This window comes from Pseudophryne corroboree, chromosome 6, assembly GCF_028390025.1.
Source record: "Pseudophryne corroboree isolate aPseCor3 chromosome 6, aPseCor3.hap2, whole genome shotgun sequence".
NCBI classification, from domain to species: Eukaryota; Metazoa; Chordata; class Amphibia; order Anura; family Myobatrachidae; genus Pseudophryne; species Pseudophryne corroboree.
This window is the reverse complement of record NC_086449.1, coordinates 111019033-111037363: the sequence shown is the minus strand read 5'-3', so window position 1 is coordinate 111037363 and position 18331 is coordinate 111019033. Positions and strand designations below refer to the sequence as shown.

At 48.2% G+C, this 18331-nt stretch overlaps 2 protein-coding genes across 5 annotated transcripts in view; both read right to left on the bottom strand.

Annotated features, from left to right (window-relative positions):
- The window catches only part of LOC134936579 (CD209 antigen-like protein C), a 171174-nt gene extending 164256 nt beyond the window's left edge, over window positions 1-6918 (bottom strand). The window contains exon 1 of one of the 4 annotated variants that reach the window (XM_063931675.1): window positions 6849-6918. In XM_063931675.1, the coding sequence (XP_063787745.1) occupies window positions 6849-6888 (40 nt within the window). In that variant the 5' untranslated portion in view covers window positions 6889-6918. Of the gene's footprint in view, window positions 1-6494; window positions 6660-6848 lie in introns of those variants that run through there. The other 3 variants (XM_063931673.1, XM_063931670.1, XM_063931672.1) reach the window with 3 other exon arrangements.
- Window positions 6919-7807: 889 nt separating this feature from the next.
- Window positions 7808-16756, bottom strand: LOC134936578 (macrophage mannose receptor 1-like). Its single transcript, XM_063931669.1, has 4 exons — window positions 16614-16756; window positions 15305-15367; window positions 10040-10102; window positions 7808-9951 (listed from the first exon to the last, which is right to left on the bottom strand). The coding sequence occupies exons 1-4, from the start codon at window positions 16717-16719 to the stop codon at window positions 9527-9529; spliced, it is 657 nt and encodes a 218-aa protein (XP_063787739.1). The 5' UTR covers window positions 16720-16756; the 3' UTR covers window positions 7808-9526.
- Between the last annotated feature and the right edge of the window lie 1575 nt (window positions 16757-18331).

Below are 18331 nucleotides of genomic sequence, written 5' to 3'. Positions count from 1 at the left end.
AGTCCGGTTTCTGCAAGCCCACGGGTGGCTCATCAACTGGAAGAAATCCTCTCTGATCCCTGCTCGGAGCATGGTGCATCTGGGAGCGCTATTGGACACTCACAACCAGAGGTTGTTCTTGTGCCAGGAGAAAGTCCTGAAGCTTCAGGACAGGATTCGTTGCTTCCTTTCTCGTCCGCAAGTGTCGATACATTCGGCGATGCAGGTGCTGGGCCTCATAGTATCAGCATTCGACATGGTGGAGTATGCTCAATTTCACTCTCGTCCCCTCCAGAGGCTGATCCTAGCCAAGTGGGACGGCCTGCCTCACCGGATCAGGTCTCAAATGATCTCGTTGACTCCGGAGGTCCGTCTGTCGCTGCTCTGGTGGCTCCGGGACCTACAATTGTGCAGGGGCCGTCCCTTCTGGATATCCAACTGGGTCCTGTTGACGACAGATGCCCGTCTAAGAGGTTGGGGCGCGGTGCTGGAGCAACACTCCCTTCAGGGTCGGTGGTCCAAGGAGGAGTCTCTCCTCTCAATCAACATTCTGGAATTGCGGGCGGTCTTCAATGCATTGAACCTAGCCCAGCACTTGATTCAGAACCGTCCTGTTCAAGTACAGTCGGACAACAACACCACAGTGGCTTACATAAATCATCAAGGCGGCACTCAAAGCCGTTTGGCAATGAAGGAAGTCTCACGGATTCTACAGTGGGCAGAACGCCATCTACCGGCCATATCGGCAATATTCATTCCGGGAGTCCTGAATTGGGGAGCGGACTTTCTCAGTCGTCAGGACGTACATGCCGGCGAGTGGGGCCTACATCCAGAAGTGTTTCAATTCATAGTGGAAAAGTGGGGCCTTCCAGACGTAGATCTGATGGCGTCTCGACACAATCACAAGGTTCCGGTCTTCGGATGCGCTGGCGGTGCCGTGGACGTTTCGGTTTCCGTACGTGTTCCCTCCGGTGTCACTCCTGCCCAGGGTAATTCGGAAGTTCAAGCAAGAAAAAGGAATTCTGCTTCTCATAGCTCCAGCGTGGACCAGACGGCACTGGTTCTCAGACCTGCAAGGCCTATCGTCAGAGCGTCCGATTCTACTTCCACAACGCACAGACCTCCTCGTTCAGGGCCCCTGTGTCTACCAGGACCTAGCTCGGCTGTCTTTGACGGCGTGGCTCTTGAAGCTTCCGTCCTAAGGCCTAAAGGGTTTTCTGAGGCGGTCATTCAAACTATGTTGCGGGCCCGGAAACCGGCTTCGGCTCGGATTTACTATAGGGTCTGGCATTCTTACTTTGTTTGGTGCGCATCTAACGATTATGACGCTTCCAAGTTTAGTATAGCCAGGTTGTTGGCTTTTCTTCAGCAGGGCCTGGACTTAGGCCTGCGTCTGGCCTCCCTGAAGGTTCAAATATCTGCCTTGTCGGTGTGGTTTCAGAGAAAAATTGCGACCTTACCTGATGTGCATACCTTTACTCAGGGTGTGTTACGTATCCAACCTCCTCATGTCCCGCCTGTGGCTCCTTGGGACTTGTCGGTGGTTTTGGAGGCGTTACAAGAGTCTCCGTTTGAACCTCTTGGTTCAGCTGACCTTAAGTGGCTTTCCCTTAAGGTGGTGTTTCTGCTGGCTATTGCTTCAGCTAGAAGAGTGTCGGATTTGGGTGCTTTGTCCTGTAGCTCTCCATATCTGATTTTTCACCGTGACCGGGCGGTTCTTAGGACTCGTCCCGGCTATTTACCTAAGGTGGTTTCTTCGTTCCACCTTAACCAGGAGATAGTAGTTCCGGCACTTGTTTCTCCTGATCTGTCCCCCAAAGAGCGGTCTTTGGATGTGGTACGGGCTCTCCGTATCTATGTGAAGAGAACTGCTTCTATTCGAAAATCTGATTCTCTCTTTGTTGTGTTTGGATTTCACAAACGAGGCTGGCCTGCTCACAAGCAAACACTGGCCGGATGGATTAGAATGGAGATTGCACATGCTTATGTGAAGGCTGGTCTCTCTGCTCCTGATCACATTAAGGCCCATTCTACTCGGTCTGTTGGACCTTCTTGGGCGGCCCAACGTGGTGCGACCCTCGAACAATTGTGCAAGGCTGCTACGTGGTCCTCCATGAACACGTTCATAAGGTTCTATGCCTTCGATACTGCCGCTTCCCAGGATGCTTCCTTTGGACGCCGGATTCTTGTGCCCGCTACAGTGCGTCCCCTCCCATAAGGAACTGCTTTATGACATCCCCATTGTCCATTCCTTGTGGAGCCCAGTGTACCCCGCAGCAGAAAACGAGTTTTATGGTAAGAACTTACCTTTGTTAAAACTCTTTCTGCGAGGTACACTGGGCTCCACAACGCGCCCACCCTGACGCACTTAGCTTCTTTGGGTTGGTATGGCATTAGCCACTGACACGTCTCATGTTGTGAGAATGTGGTGTTTGTGGCTACTACCCGTTGTCGTCTCTTTTCCTGCTACTGCATTGGGCTGGTTAACTAAAAACTGAGCTCCTGTGCAGGGAGGCGGGGTGATATAGGAGGCGGCGCTGTGCATTCTGGGAACAGTGAAAGCTTTGAGCTGTTGGTGCCTCGGATCAAGATCCTACTCTACACCCCATTGTCCATTCCTTGTGGAGCCCAGTGTACCTCGCAGAAAGAGTTTTAACAAAGGTAAGTTCTTACCATAAAACTCGTTTTTGGACAAAAGGTTGCACAAGTATAGGTGGAGGTTTACCAGATTTTTTATGTTGTTTGCAGTGCCAGATTAAGGTCCACATGGGCCTGGAGCTGAAACTTGCAAAGGGCCTAATTGTGTGCTGCCACAGGGGGTGTGCCTAATGATGTGAGGGGCATGACCAGTGGCGTGGGAGTGTGGCCTTCCTTCAATCAGCTCAACTGCCCTCTCCACTTGACTTATATCGCCAGTGTAATGTGAAAGTCAACAAATAAAAAGGAAACTCCCTGTGTATACCAGTGCCACTTATACCCAAAATAATGCCCAAGGTATCAGTGCTTCTTATACACATAATAATGCCTACAGTATCAGTGCCACTTATACACATAATGTTTACAGTAGCAGTGCCTCTTATACTCATAATAATGCCCACAGTATCAGTGCCACTTATACCCATAATAATGCCCGCGGTATCAGTGCCTCTTATACCCATAATAATGCCCGTGGTATCAGTGCCTCTTATACACATAATAATGCCCACGGTATCAGTGCCTTTTATACACATAATAATTCCCACAGTATCAGTGCCTCTTACACACATTATAACTCCCATGGTACTAGTGCCTGTTATACACATAATGCCCACTGTAGCAGTGCCTCTTATACACATAATTATGCCCACTGCATCAGTGACGCTTATACACATAATAAATGCCCACGGTAGCAGTGCCTCTTATACACATAATTATGCCCACTGTATCAGTGAAGCTTATACACATAATAAATGCCCATGGTAGCAGTGCCTCTTATACACATAATTATGCCCACTGTATCAGTGACGCTTATACACATAATAAATGCCCATGGTAGCAGTGCCTCTTATACACATAATTATGCCCACTGTATCAGTGACGCTTATAAATGCCCATGGTAGCAGTGCCTCTTATACACATAATTATGCCCACTGTATCAGTGACGCTTATACACATAAAAAATGCCCACGGTAGCAGTGCCTCTTATACACATAATTATGCCCACTGCATCAGTGACGCTTATAAATGCCCATGGTAGCAGTGCCTCTTATACACATAATTATGCCCACTGTATCAGTGACGCTTATACACATAATAAATGCCCACGGTAGCAGTGCCTCTTATACACATTATGCCCACTGTATCAGTGACGCTTATACACATAATAAATGCCCACGGTAGCAGTGCCTCTTATACACATAATTCTGCCCACTGTATCAGTGATGATTATAATAAATGCTCACGGTAGCAGTGCTGCTTATACATATAATAAATGCCCCAACCAAAACTCCCCCCCCCCCCCCACATGCCTCGCTGGTGTTTCCTTTAGACATCCGCGTTGGTCCTGCCTCTACTCAGTGCGCCCATATGGCTCCTCTCCGTCCCATTCTCGCCACAACCCAGCACCATTGGGACGGGACCGCCCCCTCTATTAATGTGGAAGTCGTAAATCACAGAGAGTAGACAGTGCTGCCTGTACAGATTGCCTTATTGTCGGGTAAGTTGGGGTGGTGGTGGAGGAACGCATACCGCCTCCACATACACACTGACGGAGAGCAGTCCTGCCCAATACCGGCCAACTTTAACCCCTGCCTGCCACCACATATACACACAGTAATCACTACACAAACATACAGTACACACACAGCAGACACCACATATACACACACATACAGTACACACACACATCCACCACCGCTCCATATACACACATACAGCACACACACACCACCACATATATACACACACACAGTACGCACATACACTACACACACACACACACAGTACAAACACACACCCACCACCACATATACACACACAGTACACACACACACACACACACACACACACACACACACACATACACCATTGCAATACACTTACAGTACACACACACACACACACACACACACACACACCACTGCTGCATATACACACACAGTACACAGACACACACCATCACATATATACACACACAGACAGTACACACTACACACACACACACATACAGTACACACACCACAACCACATATACACACACACAGTACACACTACACACATATACTACACACACATGCCTACCACCTCTGCATATACACACTACACACATATACTACACACGCATGCCTACCACCTCTGCATATACACACACAGTACACATTACACACATATACTACACACACATGCCTACCACCTCTGCATATATACACACACACACAAAACACACTGCTGCATAACACACACACAGTACACACACACACACACACACACACCATCCAACACACATGTACACACTACACACACATACAGTACACACACCAACACCACCACCACATCTAAACACATACAGAACACACTAAACCCAGTACATATACAGTACACACACCACACATACAGTACAGCAGGGGCGGCCAGACTTTTGGAGTCGGTGATCTACTGTGAAAGCTAAAAAGCTTTTGTGATCTACCTAGGAGGAATAATAGCGCAAAAAGGGGCGTGGCATAACAAAAAAAGTGGGCGTGGTATAACAAAAAGTGGGCGTGGTATAACTATAAAAAAAAGGACGTAGCCTTGCTGCGCAGAGTGTAATGACTGCCTCACACGAAATAACACATTGGCCCCCACAGGTAAAAACCTCAAACACATATGCCCCCACAGTGCCAGATACACATGCCCCCACAGTGCCATGTGCCCACAGTGCCAGATATGCCCCCACAGTGCCAGATACAGATATGCCCCCACAGTGCCATGTGCCCACAGTGCCAGATATGCCCCCACAGTGCCAGATACACATGCCCCCACAGTGCCATGTGCCCACAGTGCCAGATATGCCCCCACAGTGCGATACAGATATGCCCCCACAGTGCCATGTGCCCACAGTGCCAGATATGCCCCCAGTGCCAGATACACATGCCCCCACAGTGCCATGTGCCCACAGTGCCAGATATGCCCCCACAGTGCCATGTGCCCACACTGCCAGATATGCTCCCACAGTGCCAGATACACATGCCCCCACAGTGCCATGTGCCCACAGTGCCAGATATGCCCCCACAGTGCCAGATACAGATATGCCCCCACAGTGCCATGTGCCCACAGTGCCAGATATGCCCCCACAGTGCCAGATTACAGATATGCCCCCACAGTGCCAGATATGCCCCCACAGTGCCAGATATGCCCCCACAGTGCCATGTGCCCACAGTGCCAGAAATGCCCTCACAGTGCCATGTGCCCACAGTGCCAGATATGCCCCCACAGTGCCAGATACAGATATGCCCCCACAGCGCCAGATAACAGATATGCCCCCACAGTGCCAGATATGCCCCCACAGTGCCATGTGCCCGCAGAGCCAGATATGCCCCCAGTGCCACATATGACCCCACAGTGCCAGATATGCCCCCACAGTGCCAGATTACAAATATGCCCCCACAGCGCCAGATTACAGATATGCCCCCACAGTGCCAGATATGCCCCCACAGTGCCATGTGCCCGCAGAGCCAGATATGCCCCCAGTGCCACATATGACCCCACAGTGCCAGATATGCCCCCACAGTGCCAGATATGCCCCCACAGTGCCATGTGCCCACAGTGCCAGATATGCCCTCACATTGCCATGTGCCCACAGTGCCAGATATGCCCCCACAGTGCCAGATTACAGATATGCCCCCACAGTGCCAGATATGCCCCCACAGTGCCATGTGCCCGCAGAGCCAGATATGCCCCCAGTGCCACATATGACCCCACAGTGCCAGATATGCCAGATATGCCCCCACTGAGCTATGTGCCCACAATGCCAGATATGCCCCCATAGAAGAGCTCACCGTTGGTGTGTGGAGAGCGCAGCGCGCGCTTCTCCTGTCTGCCGCTCTGCCTCCTCAGTCTGATCTCCGGCGGTGACGGCAGCGTGTATGGCTCAAATCAGGTGCCGGTCCGCGAGCTTTCATTGACTAACGAACCGGCACCTGATTTGATACACTAGGCCGTCACTGCCGCAGACCAGACTGAGGAGGCAGAGCGGCAGGCAGGAGAGGCGCGGCTTCGGGTGGCTGGGCGGCGGATCGCGATCGACTGGTCACATGTCCGCGATCGACCAGTCGATCGCGATCGACTGTTTGGCCACCCCTGCAGTACAGTATAAACACTAATCCATACTACTCATCTAGAAGCCAATTTACAGAATAAGCCTTCATGCAGCAGCAGCAGCTCCTCGTGCATTTTTTGGGGGCGGAGCTTGTGACTGTGAGTGACAGGCTCAGGACCCCGAAGGAGAGACTTGAGAGGAGGGGTAGCCACCACACTGCCTGCAGGCCAGGGCTCGCTGACTGATCTCAGGTGAGTGTGTTGGAGCCAGAGGAGGCAGGGCATGGGAGAGAGGAGGCTGCTGGCAGTCTGTGACAGGAAAACGTTTTTTTTTTCCTGTCCACACTGTCAGTTTGCTGTGGGCCTATTTTCAATGGAGGGTCTGGAGCTGCAGTTCCATCCGCCCCATTGTTAATCCGGCCCTGGTTGTTTGGGCCTTAAGATGTAAATGAGGGGTCACCGGCTCCGGAACCCACCTCCTGGGTCCAAACTCCGATAACGTCTGGTCAGCCTTACACCGTCAGAAATTAGATAGCACTACTGTTACCTGCCTGGCAGCATTTGTTAGTGTGCCCTCGAAGACAGTGAGTAGTATCCACCTACAGTGGAAGATGTATGGAAGCCAAGAATCTCAGCGACGGGTTTTGAGAAAATGCAGACGAACCAATGTAGAGACTGACAGAGAGGAGCAGCAGCAGAAGAACATTTTGTATGGAAAATCAGTCTAACTACTGCAGTCGCCATAGATTGTACTGGTGAAAGTCTGGAGCCGCTGGATTTGCCTAAACAGGTAAGTCACCACTGGGCCACCTGGAATGCTTTGTCAACATTCCAATGTCGACATTTAATCATTGTCAACATGATGAATTTCAACATGGTTAAAGTAAAAATGGCAAACATGTCATCATTATCAGCATGTCGGCATTCTTATGTTGACATTATGAATGTGGACAAAATATACTGAACCCATAAGTAAACCTCTTATTTACAAGTGTAAAAGGCGCCATAAAGCTCTAGCTTTAGAAAACAATACAACACGGAACATTTTGCAACTTTATTGGGTTTTTTTTAATAGATATTTTTTCAAGGATATTTCTCCATGAGAACTTGATTTCTAATTATTATTTCCAGATAAAGGAAATTCTCAAAACATTGAGGTTACTGTGCGTAAATAAAGAAATAGCATAATGTACAGCAAACAGATGCATCAGAAACGTACCAAGCCATACAGCAGACATAGGATTCCTTCCACCGCAAGAGTCACAGCTTATTACTCACAGCTTATTCTACAGAACCAGTTCTACACGGCAGAGCGGCCAGGGAAGCATTACCACCCCCCAACTAGACATTAAAGTCAATTATTTTCATCCTTTTTAGCAAATAATGATCATTTTGAAATGAACATAGGGCCTAATCCAGGTTAAATCGCAGTAAGCGATCCAACCGCAAAAAATCGAAAAAGATGCGGGCGCATGCGCAGCACCCATTCCGTGCATGCGCCCACATTTTCAATCAGGCAGAGGCGGTCGCGGGGTGGGGTGGGGGGGTGGCAACGCTCCGTTTCCTAGGCGGAGATGGAGCATTGTGGGGGCTAAGGCTGGAAACGGGGGGGCAGTGCGGCGCGAACGGGGGCGTGGTGGGGCGTGATCCGGGCGGCTGCATGATGTCTCACGCAGCCGCCAGGAGGCATCCCTAATTTCTGCTTCATCAAGGGGGGGAGGGGAGGCGGCGGGTCGTATGCTGGGTTGCCTTGCCCTGCAATGTGATCAGAATTTGCAATCCTTACTAAATTAGGCCCATAGATTATACTTTGCTGATTCTCAGTCGGAGTCAGAGGTGGCCGTCTGTGCGTCTTTTGCCACTGTAGTATCTGTAACTTGTGCAAGGACTGAGAGGCCCACTTGCAGCATCCACATAACATACCGCCCAACATTTAGAAAGATGGAACTGGGACTTCTCGCGCACCTCCGGCGCACTCCCAAAAAGGGAACGTGACCTCTACAAAAGGGGTGTGGCTTTGTAGCAATGCTGCAATTTCGAGCCACTACACCATTTTGCATCACTGTTGGAGCATACCCAGTACTGTATGAGCTGCTGGCATGCCCCCAGTTCCTCTGTCACCTTTGAATAGACAGTGTGCGCATGCTCACAGCATCTATTCACAGCAGAGCTGCGAGTGATAGGGAGCCTCCCACTGATCCCACCGCGGGCCTGCAGGTGGGACAGTGGGATAGTTAAAAAAAAAACAGGACTGTCCTGCAAAAATCGGGACAGTTGGGAGGTATGACATAAGCAGAAATCATGCTTGGTGCTTCTACAGACGCTGCCATCATATGCACCAACACGTGTTGCACCAGCCCCATGCCAGGTGCTGATTTTCCGCCGGAGTATGAGCTCCTGTGAGCAGCTGAGGGTGTCTGTACGCGACAACCATCAGCAACATCTGCCATAGTCACCATAAATCCGCCATAATATAATGCATGTCCATGGACCTGATGAGCCACCTCTGTGTTACCTCCGAGGAATTCCCAGTACATTTATTATACACTCCTGAGACCGTGTAATGAAATCTGCATTGTGACTCTGTATGAACACCATAGTGGGTGCAAAAAAACACCATATATGCAACATAACGGCTGACTCAGATCAGACCCAAAGAGTATAACAGAGGAGGATATTGCATATTTTAAAAAATAACTAATATAAGTAATCATAATTCTTTTAGAACATTTGTGCCCTCAGCTGCTGAAAGGATATGGCTTATGTTTTTGGCCTAAGCGCAGGACTGAGCACAAGCTCCCCCATCCTGCAGCTTCCCTTCAGTGCTTTGGGCTCTCCAACGACTCCAGGGTCCTGTACCCCAATAAAGCATAACTATCCCATATTTGTTATTCCCATAGTTGAAGTAGAGATTCTCACCCTTAACACCAAGCAAAGTCTCATTAGTGCACACCCAGGTCAGGGACTTTCCATCGTCACAATGAAAGAGCCTCAATGGTTTCTGAGACTGAGGCTTTCCCTCCACCCCCACACATAGCCCCTCCTTCGTGCTCATGAGACGGCCTCCTGGGAGCCAACGGAAGAACTGGGAATAAGAAACTGCGGAGCAACCGGAGGCTGTAAGTTCAAAGGGAGGGGTGGAGGACGGGCGTACCTCTGCACACTTCTTGTGTTCCTCATTAAATATGAGGAAGGAACCTGTAGAGATAAAATGAAGCGAGTGTTTGGTCAAAAGAATCACCGTTATACAGTTATATAGCATTTTTCTTAGAAATAAGTTGTATACCCAGAAATGATAACTTCCTCTGCTCCTTTCTTAATGACGCTAATTCCATTCTCTCAGCAGTATCTGCAAAGAAGACACAGAGCTACTGTATTGCTACTTACAGAGACACACACATAAATAATATTAGAGGTGCAGCAAAACGTAGCAATCTAAAAACTAGCACCATACAGGACATCAGAGTTATTTTACTGCTGAGAGTACTATTAGTATACATTTATCTACTATGGTCTCGAGTATTAGTATTGGTGGTCTACAGGGGTGCCATAACGTTTTTAGGTTGGGGGGGGACAAGATATTTCATTTTGGTGCTCCTAAATCACTAAATGTTGCCCCCTTAGCGGGAAGTGGGGAGGAACATATGAATTGGGAGGTGAGAGGGGTGCAGGGCTGGTCCAAGAGGAGGGGCCAGCCCACAGTATCTAGCCACAGACACTGTAGGGGCTGGACCTGAATGGAGGGCCCTGGAGGTGGGTGTAGAAGGGCTAAGAGCTGGGAAGAGGTGGAGCAGCCACAAAAGGGGATTATCTCCATCCTGACACTGCACATGGTAATATTAGATGGCGTCCCACGGCCCAGTACATTGACTGGTGCCTCTCAAATGTTTTTTTGGGGGGATGGAGAGCCGCCCCATTGCTCCACCCATTCTGACACCTATGGCAGTCTGTACTTAGCAGTGAGTGGTTTAGCTCATGGGCAATCACCAGTATACCCTTGCTTAGTTGTCAATAAAAGGCAGTGTCGTGAAAGGTTGACGAAAGTGTCTTCTAGATGGGTTGACAACCTCCAGTGGATAATGAGTATACTGTACTTAATAGAACATGGGCATGGCTGTAACTAGGGGTGTTTGAGTTGTGCCATCGTCCAGGGCACAAGGCTGGGGGGGGGGGGGGGGGGGTGGATGGGATACAATCGGACTTGCAGCTTCTTCTGCAGCATGCTGTTTTATTTTGTTTTATTTTTAATGTTGTCACTCCTCCCTCCCCATATCTTATTCCCACTGTTAGAATTGTGGACTCTGTAATCTTCTGTATTGCTTGACTCATTTTTATACTGTCCTCACCACTGCCTCTATATTGTCTTTTTGTCACTGTGTTTTGCTCTTCTCTTATACAAGGTACTGCTATTAAATAACAAGACTGTACCTGTATAAAAAATAAACCATAAACCTTACTGCATGAGGTAAAAGGGAGTGGGGGAACCCTGACCTTGGACTATCCCAAAATGGTTTTGCTAGTTTCACCCCTCTTGCACAGATACTGTAGTTTGCTGTCACACCAGCGTTATAAGAAGTGGTGTTTTTTCTGTGCATCGTAAAAACGCTGAGTTCAAAAGTAGAGCAACGTTTTTTCGTTTGTTTTTTAATACTTCCACCCCACTGTACTGCTATGCTTATGTGCCGGTTCTTCATGCAGGGCATATCATACTAATACACGCATGCCAGTTTTCGCATTTGTGCCTTGGGTCCCAGTGCCGGATTTAGGGGTCAGGCCACCCCTAGGCACGATGATATTGGGCGATCATCACCCCTCCCCCACCCAGCACAATGAAATTACCTGCCCTCACCCCTGTTTACAGGGCTTAAATACTCACCGCCTTTCCTCCCAACTCGCTTGTCTGTCCGCCGCTGCTCTGATGTGCGCGGGAGGGGGGAAAGGGGGGAAATGGACTGCCGTGCTGCTCCTCTGTTGCGGGGCAGTGGGAGGGAGGAAGACTGCTGTGCCGTGCTGCTGCTCTGATACGGAGGGGCGGGGACTGCAGTGCCGCAGCTCCAATGCAAGGGGGAGGGTCTGCCTTGCCAGCCCCAGCAGGTGCCGCCCATAGGCACATGCGTCACGTGCCTAGTGAGAAATTCCCTTTGTTGAGTCCTTGTATAGCTGATCACCCACAGTGTAACTTCTGCAGTGTGTCCGAGTTGCTGGAGGTGCGGGATTTCAGCAATCATTTACAATGCAAAACCAACCTGGTCAGTACCCTGACTAAAGAATATAAGTAAAAACTCTGAAACGTTGACTTACAACATGGGATCCATTGTCTTATTTTGAAAGACATCTGAGTGCTGCCCTATGCACATTATATTGGTTCCGTACTATGGCATAAGCACGGTAATGGGAGGGCACCGACATAAATAATCATACAGACAAGGAATGCCAGCCTCCCAAAACTTTATATATATATACACTGCTGATTGTTTACATTTGATATTATTTCATTATTATTTTTAATGAAATGTGTGATGTCTCCTGCTAAAGCACTGTGATATTTTTGTGTTTTTTCCTGTTTCATGTATGTGGTGTGCGACAGTCTCACAGCGGCACGGGTCAGGCAACATTACACATGGGCATAATTGCTAATTTTTATCTGGTCAGCTACTTAGATTTTGGTTTTATATGATTTTTTTTGTACATAGTTTACACAAAATTGTATCCATTTACCAGCACCTTTAGTACCTTGTGCTTCTGTAGGCATGTTTTTTTTATATACATTTTAAGGCAGGGGATTATTTGGTGTACTATATGGGTGGTATTCAAATGATATATCACACCCAATCTCCTTTCTAAAGTGATCCCCGTTATAGTGCATATCGTACCCATAGTAATCAGGTATAGCTGCGTGAAGGGTTAGGGCGCAAGCTGAAATGATGATACCACACCTGTCAGCAGAAACAGAACAGGTGTGGAAGGGTGTGAAAAGAATTGAATACCGAGATAGATATATATATATATATATATAATGTTTATAGAAATAACTAGTGTTTGATGGATGTCTGTTATTGCTTAGCGGAACTAACTTTACAAAGACAGTAGTAGCATCTAGTATTATGATGTATATTTTATATTGTAGACATTGATCACAAAATGTCTTTGTAAACAATGTATGCAATTTTTCCATCAGGGATTAACACAAAAAGATGCTTGGGGCTACTAACTCGTGAGCAAGCCATGTAAAGCCAGGGCCGTCTTTACTTATATGGGCTCAATGAGCAGTTGCCCAAGGATCCCAGGAGTATAAGGGCCTGAGGCTGATAGCTGAGGGTCATCTTTTTCCAGGGGTACCAGATTTGTGAAAATCGGACCCGTGGAACCGGAGATATCCAACTTCAAAGCAGTGGTCCCCATCCAAGCCTATTAATTACTCTTCCCAGTTAGATACAGACTTAGAGTTACTCCAAAAGGTGGGATTCTCCCCTTTCGGTGGACAGCTTGTCTCTACTATGCCTAGAACAAGAGATACCAGCCTTCTGGCAGCTGGTCCGTGCTTCAGCTCCACACACTTGGTATGTAGTTTCAGAATTTTGTTGGTGGATTGCTCTGGCTCCTGAACTCTGATCCGCAAGTGCCCAGTACCTCCTGAAAGGTGGGACTCTCTAATTTTTTATCCAGTTGACAGGTAAAAAAATTATTTCCAGGAACTGGAGATATATTATCTGCAGTCAACCAAGCTGCTCTCCCACCGGAAATGATGAATATTAAGACCACTCCACTATCCACCCCTTCCCTGCATAGTAAACACCCCCTTCCACCATGGCAGTCATGTATCGGGCCCCTTCATTCAGCCCAATGCCCCTCCTACAGTTTAGCGTTCTCCCTCCCGCCCCATCTCCCACCATCTGTGCAGTAAAGGAGTAATTAGCAGAAATTACTTCTCCAGGTACTGCATGCTAAGCGGAAGATAGAACACCCCCTACCACCCATGGGACATCAAAGCTGCCACTGATAGCACCCCTGCCACTGAAGGTGGGCCTACACTGCTGTTAAGAAGACCCTGCATAAATCTGCCAATGGGCGAAGCAGCTGGTCCTGAGATCTACGCCTGCAGCCCTGAGCGTTTGTCCCTGCGACAGTACACCAGTAAGCAATAGTCGACAGTTTTCTATTTTTTTTATGTAAACCACAAAATCCAATTCAAGGGCCAATCAATCTCATTGTCCAGTCTTAATTCACTTAAGTCAAACATATATTTTGTAGATCCCAAATCCGTTGCTACTTAAACTACAGTAACATTGAGTTGCAAGTATCATGACCAACGACTCTATAATATGTAGTATTTGTCTTGGTCCGCCATCTACTGGATTAACATGTATACTGCAACTTCATGAGTCAAGATAAACTGCATGATTAGTGATTCATATATACTGAGATTTTCCAGTGAAATAGATACATTTATAGTTATTTTGGACATGAGGAGCCTGTGCAAATTTTGATTCAGAATATTTTTGTCTCCATAGCTCATAATCCCTAGAAGTATATTTTCCCAAAAATAATGTATGTTTATATACAGTATAAATCATTTTTGTCTTTAAGAGCCTGCACACTGCATGTGCCAAGTGTCAAGCATCTGGTTTTTCCTTTTCTTCCTGATGTCACGTTGAAACAATACATATCTCAGTTTCTTGCTAGGTGACTAAGCTATACAATATTGAAACCCCAAACTAACTTAATCTCGTAGTTTTTGCATGATGCCGGAAAGAACAGACATAAACAAAAATTGTGATTTTTTTTTTTTTTAATTATTTTTTGTCTCCATAGTACATAAACTGTCCCAAGGAGTACATTTCTCCTAAAAAAAATTCTATGTACAGCAGAGCCGGATAAATGGAGGGGCAACAGGGGTGGCATCCCAGCCCCCCCCCCCCCCCCCCTTCCCCACACACAGCTGTTTCAAGTGGTATCCCTCCGTCAGCTGAACTGTTTAGTAACAACACTAGCGGCTGCCAGGGAGGTCATCTGTCTCCAGTGAGTCTCGTGGGATGGTGAGGTGAAATCCTGCCGGACAGTGGGGTCTATATATGAAGCAGTGAAAAGTGTGGAGAAGTGAGCCAGTGGAGAAGAATTTATAATTTGCATACTATACATTTGTACGGAGCAGCTGATTGGTTGCCATGGGCAACTTCTCCACTGGCTCACTTCTCCACTCTTTTCACTGCTTCATGAATAGACCCCAGTGTGCGCGAGTTGGCAGCGGTGCTCAGCTGCACTGGTCCTACCTGGGGTGTTGCTCCCTGATGGTTCAGGTAGAGAAAGTGAGAGATGAGGTGTGTGTGTGGGTGTATGCGCGGGGTGGGGGGGCTGTCTGTACGGCGAGTTGTCTTTACAGGGGGAGTGTTGTGTGTCTGTACGGGGGTTGGGTGTTTATCAGCAATTTTACTACTGGAGGGCGGAGGCCCCCACAAATTTGTTGCCCCTGGGCCCCCACCACCCTTAATCCACAGCTGATGTACAGACACAACCATTACATCTTTATTATAAGTACAGATTACTAACATACCTAAATGTGTTACATTTCGCTGTTCCTCTCTCAATGATGCTAATTCCATTGTAGCCGCAGAATCTGCAAGAAATACACTGCACTATTACTTCACTACTTACGGGCAATAGCCTAAACATATTACAGGTGGGCTGTCCCTAATGCATACACAGTCATAGGGAATACAAAATAAACAGCACTGTTCAAAAATACTACCTTTGCGGCTCCAGCCACGGCAATTACCGGGACCCGCCGCTGTCTCACCCGCACGGACTGCTAACCAATACAAAGCACTCCAAAAGGAGCTTAAACATTTTAATCTAGCAAATGTATTTTTCTTTACAGATATTGCATTTTATATATATACATATTATAACTCTTATTACAGGCATTACACTTACTACATTTAATTTAAAGCGCTCCCTACAACTATTTATTATTACAAAATAAACAGCGCTACTAACTCTGCAACAAAAGCTTAATTTACTTATATGTTCCCAAATAAGAAATTGGGTCTGATTCTGAGCCAGACAAATCTCTGCGCATGTCCGCAAATGCTGAGTGTGTGCATACAGCGTACGCGCAGTTGTGAATGTCCGTATTGCTGCGTATCTCGTTAGATCCGTCTTTCTGTGAAATTGGATATTTCAGTGCCGCAGGGTGAGAGCACGGAACCGCCCTGACTTGTGGGCGCGTCATGGGAGTGATGGAGCTCTGATGGAGCTCTGGAACCTAGCATGGGGCTGGTGTAAGGGGAGAAATTCAATTGACCGCCGGAAGGGATCCCGGCGGTCAATATACTGAAGCCGGAGTCTCGACACCATTTGCAATACCGGTGGTTGGAGTCCCAACCGCCGATTGGTTTCCCAACTTGGGCGGTGGTCTACGCCACCACCCGAGAGGGAATAGAAACGGTCGCCACCGGGCCCGAAGTGTGGTGAGCGCAGCAAGCCTGTGAGGGGACATGCTGTGCTCGCCGCCGGGATTCCGGCGTCGGTCTCCTGACCGTCGGGATCCCGACCACCGGGATATCATACTGATCCCGGTGTAAGTGGCAATACTAATGATGAATATGCGGCCTGGGTTTCCTCTCGCAGACACACAGAACCCCCATCATTAGCTCTACGAATTGCCGCATAAGGTAGTAAATCTGTCTTCCATGGCTGCTGTAGCTGCAGCCACTATGTGCGGCTCAGAGCCAGCCGCTTAGTGGGGAAGGCCAAATCATAGACAGGTCCTGGTACTCTTACTAGCATTGTGCCATTTTACAGACATAACCTTGCTTTGGTCAGTGGTGCCTATTACTAGTAAGATACAGATTTATACTCACATTTGGAAATAAAATAGCACAAGATGCAGAGAATGAGGATCAGCACTAGACCAGAGACAGCAGCCAACACCCGATGCCGCTGATTACAGCCTATGAGAGAAGACATTATTGTTATTGATGGCTGAAAGTATGTTGACTCCACTGTCTGTATTATTATTATTATTATTATTATTATGCCAGGTACACAGTAGGTGATTAATCGGACGATATAGCGTTCCGATGTGGTTGGAACACTGTATCAGTGGCCAGTGTGTACTGAGTATATCTGTTGCAGTGCCGCCGTAGTGTCCTTTTAGATGCTCCAAACAGGCGCCCTGCAGCCTGTGCAGCCCTTAGTAGTTATTGTATGGTTAGCACAAGAAAATATCACCCTACACATCAGAAAGAGTTAATAAGTACAGAGATGGGTGCCCTTAAGTTGTCCACTTTTCAAAAGGGTATATGCCTTGTCAGGCTAACATATTACATATATGACACATTTTGGGTTAGACTCGGAGATGAACGCCGCTGCATGCACAACTGCAACTTTGTTGCATATATATGCTAATGACTCAGGTGCCCACTGCCGGTGTCTCACATCCACCACTTACGTACCAGAGCCGAAACATTGGGTCCACGTCAGTCTCACTATCAAACGTCAGAGCATCCCTGTGCTATCTCCGAATGAGCGTCTCACCTAAGGCACCATGGCCTCTCCTGCTGTGTACAGATTCACAGCGGCTGACTATGGCACATCCAGAAAATGGTCCAGACATGCCTGCCATGTTCTAGCTACCACCATGTTACCTCCCCCAAATGCTGACTACCTGTCACTTCATTTTATAATGTTGACATTTTAACTCTTGGCATTTGTGGATGTCAACAGTTTACTTGTCTACCTAATGTCTGCGTGGACATTCTGAATGTTGACTTTTTATGCTACACCCATGTGACTAAGCAGGCTGAACCAAAGCATTATGGGGGTCATTCCGAGTTGATCGTAGCTGTGCTAAATTTAGCACAGCTACGATCATGAGCTCAGACATGCAGGGGGATGCCCAGCACAGGGCTAGTCCGCCCCGCATGTCAGTGCCGGCCTCCCCCACACAAATACAAAAGCATCGCACAGCGGCGATGCCTTTGTATTTGAGGAGTAACTCCTGGCCAGCGCAGCTCCTGCGGCTGGCCGGGAGTGAATTGTCGCTGCCGCTGGCCACAGCGGCTGCGTGAGATGTCACGCAGCCGCCGCGGCCCGCCCCCCCCAACGGTCTGGCCACGCCTGCATTGGCCAGACCGCTCCCACTAAACGGCGGCTTTACGCCGCCGTTCCGCCCCCTCCCGCCCAGCATCCGCCTCTGTCTCAGAGGCGATCGCTAGGAAAACGAAAGCTGCCATGCGCTGGCGCACTGCGGCGCCGGCGCATGCGCAGTTCTGACCCGATCGCAGCGCTGCGACAAACTGCAGCGAGCGATCGGGTCGGAATGACCCGCTATAGACAAATACAATGAACACGAGAAAAAGAAAGCTATACTTCTGTTCGGTGACCCCTGGGTCCAGTGCAGTGTAGTCTCATCCCCACTGCTCACAGTAGAACTTAATCTCCACAGGCTTTCTGGGTTTGGCTTGTCGCTGCCCCGCACCGGCTCATATATACTCTCCTCCTGAAGATATATGTTACTCTGCTCTGGGGAAGCAAGAAGGTCAGTCAGCTTTCTAATGACTCTAATCCTTTCTTAAAA

Excerpts from the sequence above, each read along its gene's own strand:
- LOC134936578 (XM_063931669.1), bottom strand. The coding sequence starts at position 16,719 with ATGTCTTCTCTCATAGGCTGTAATCAGCGGCATCGGGTGTTGGCTGCT. Across the intron at positions 15,368-16,613 it reads GTGCTATTTTATTTCCAAAT|ATTCTGCGGCTACAATGGAA; the intron begins GTGAGTATAAAT and ends TATTTCTTGCAG. Across the intron at positions 10,103-15,304 it reads GCGAAATGTAACACATTTAG|ATACTGCTGAGAGAATGGAA; the intron begins GTATGTTAGTAA and ends TCTTCTTTGCAG.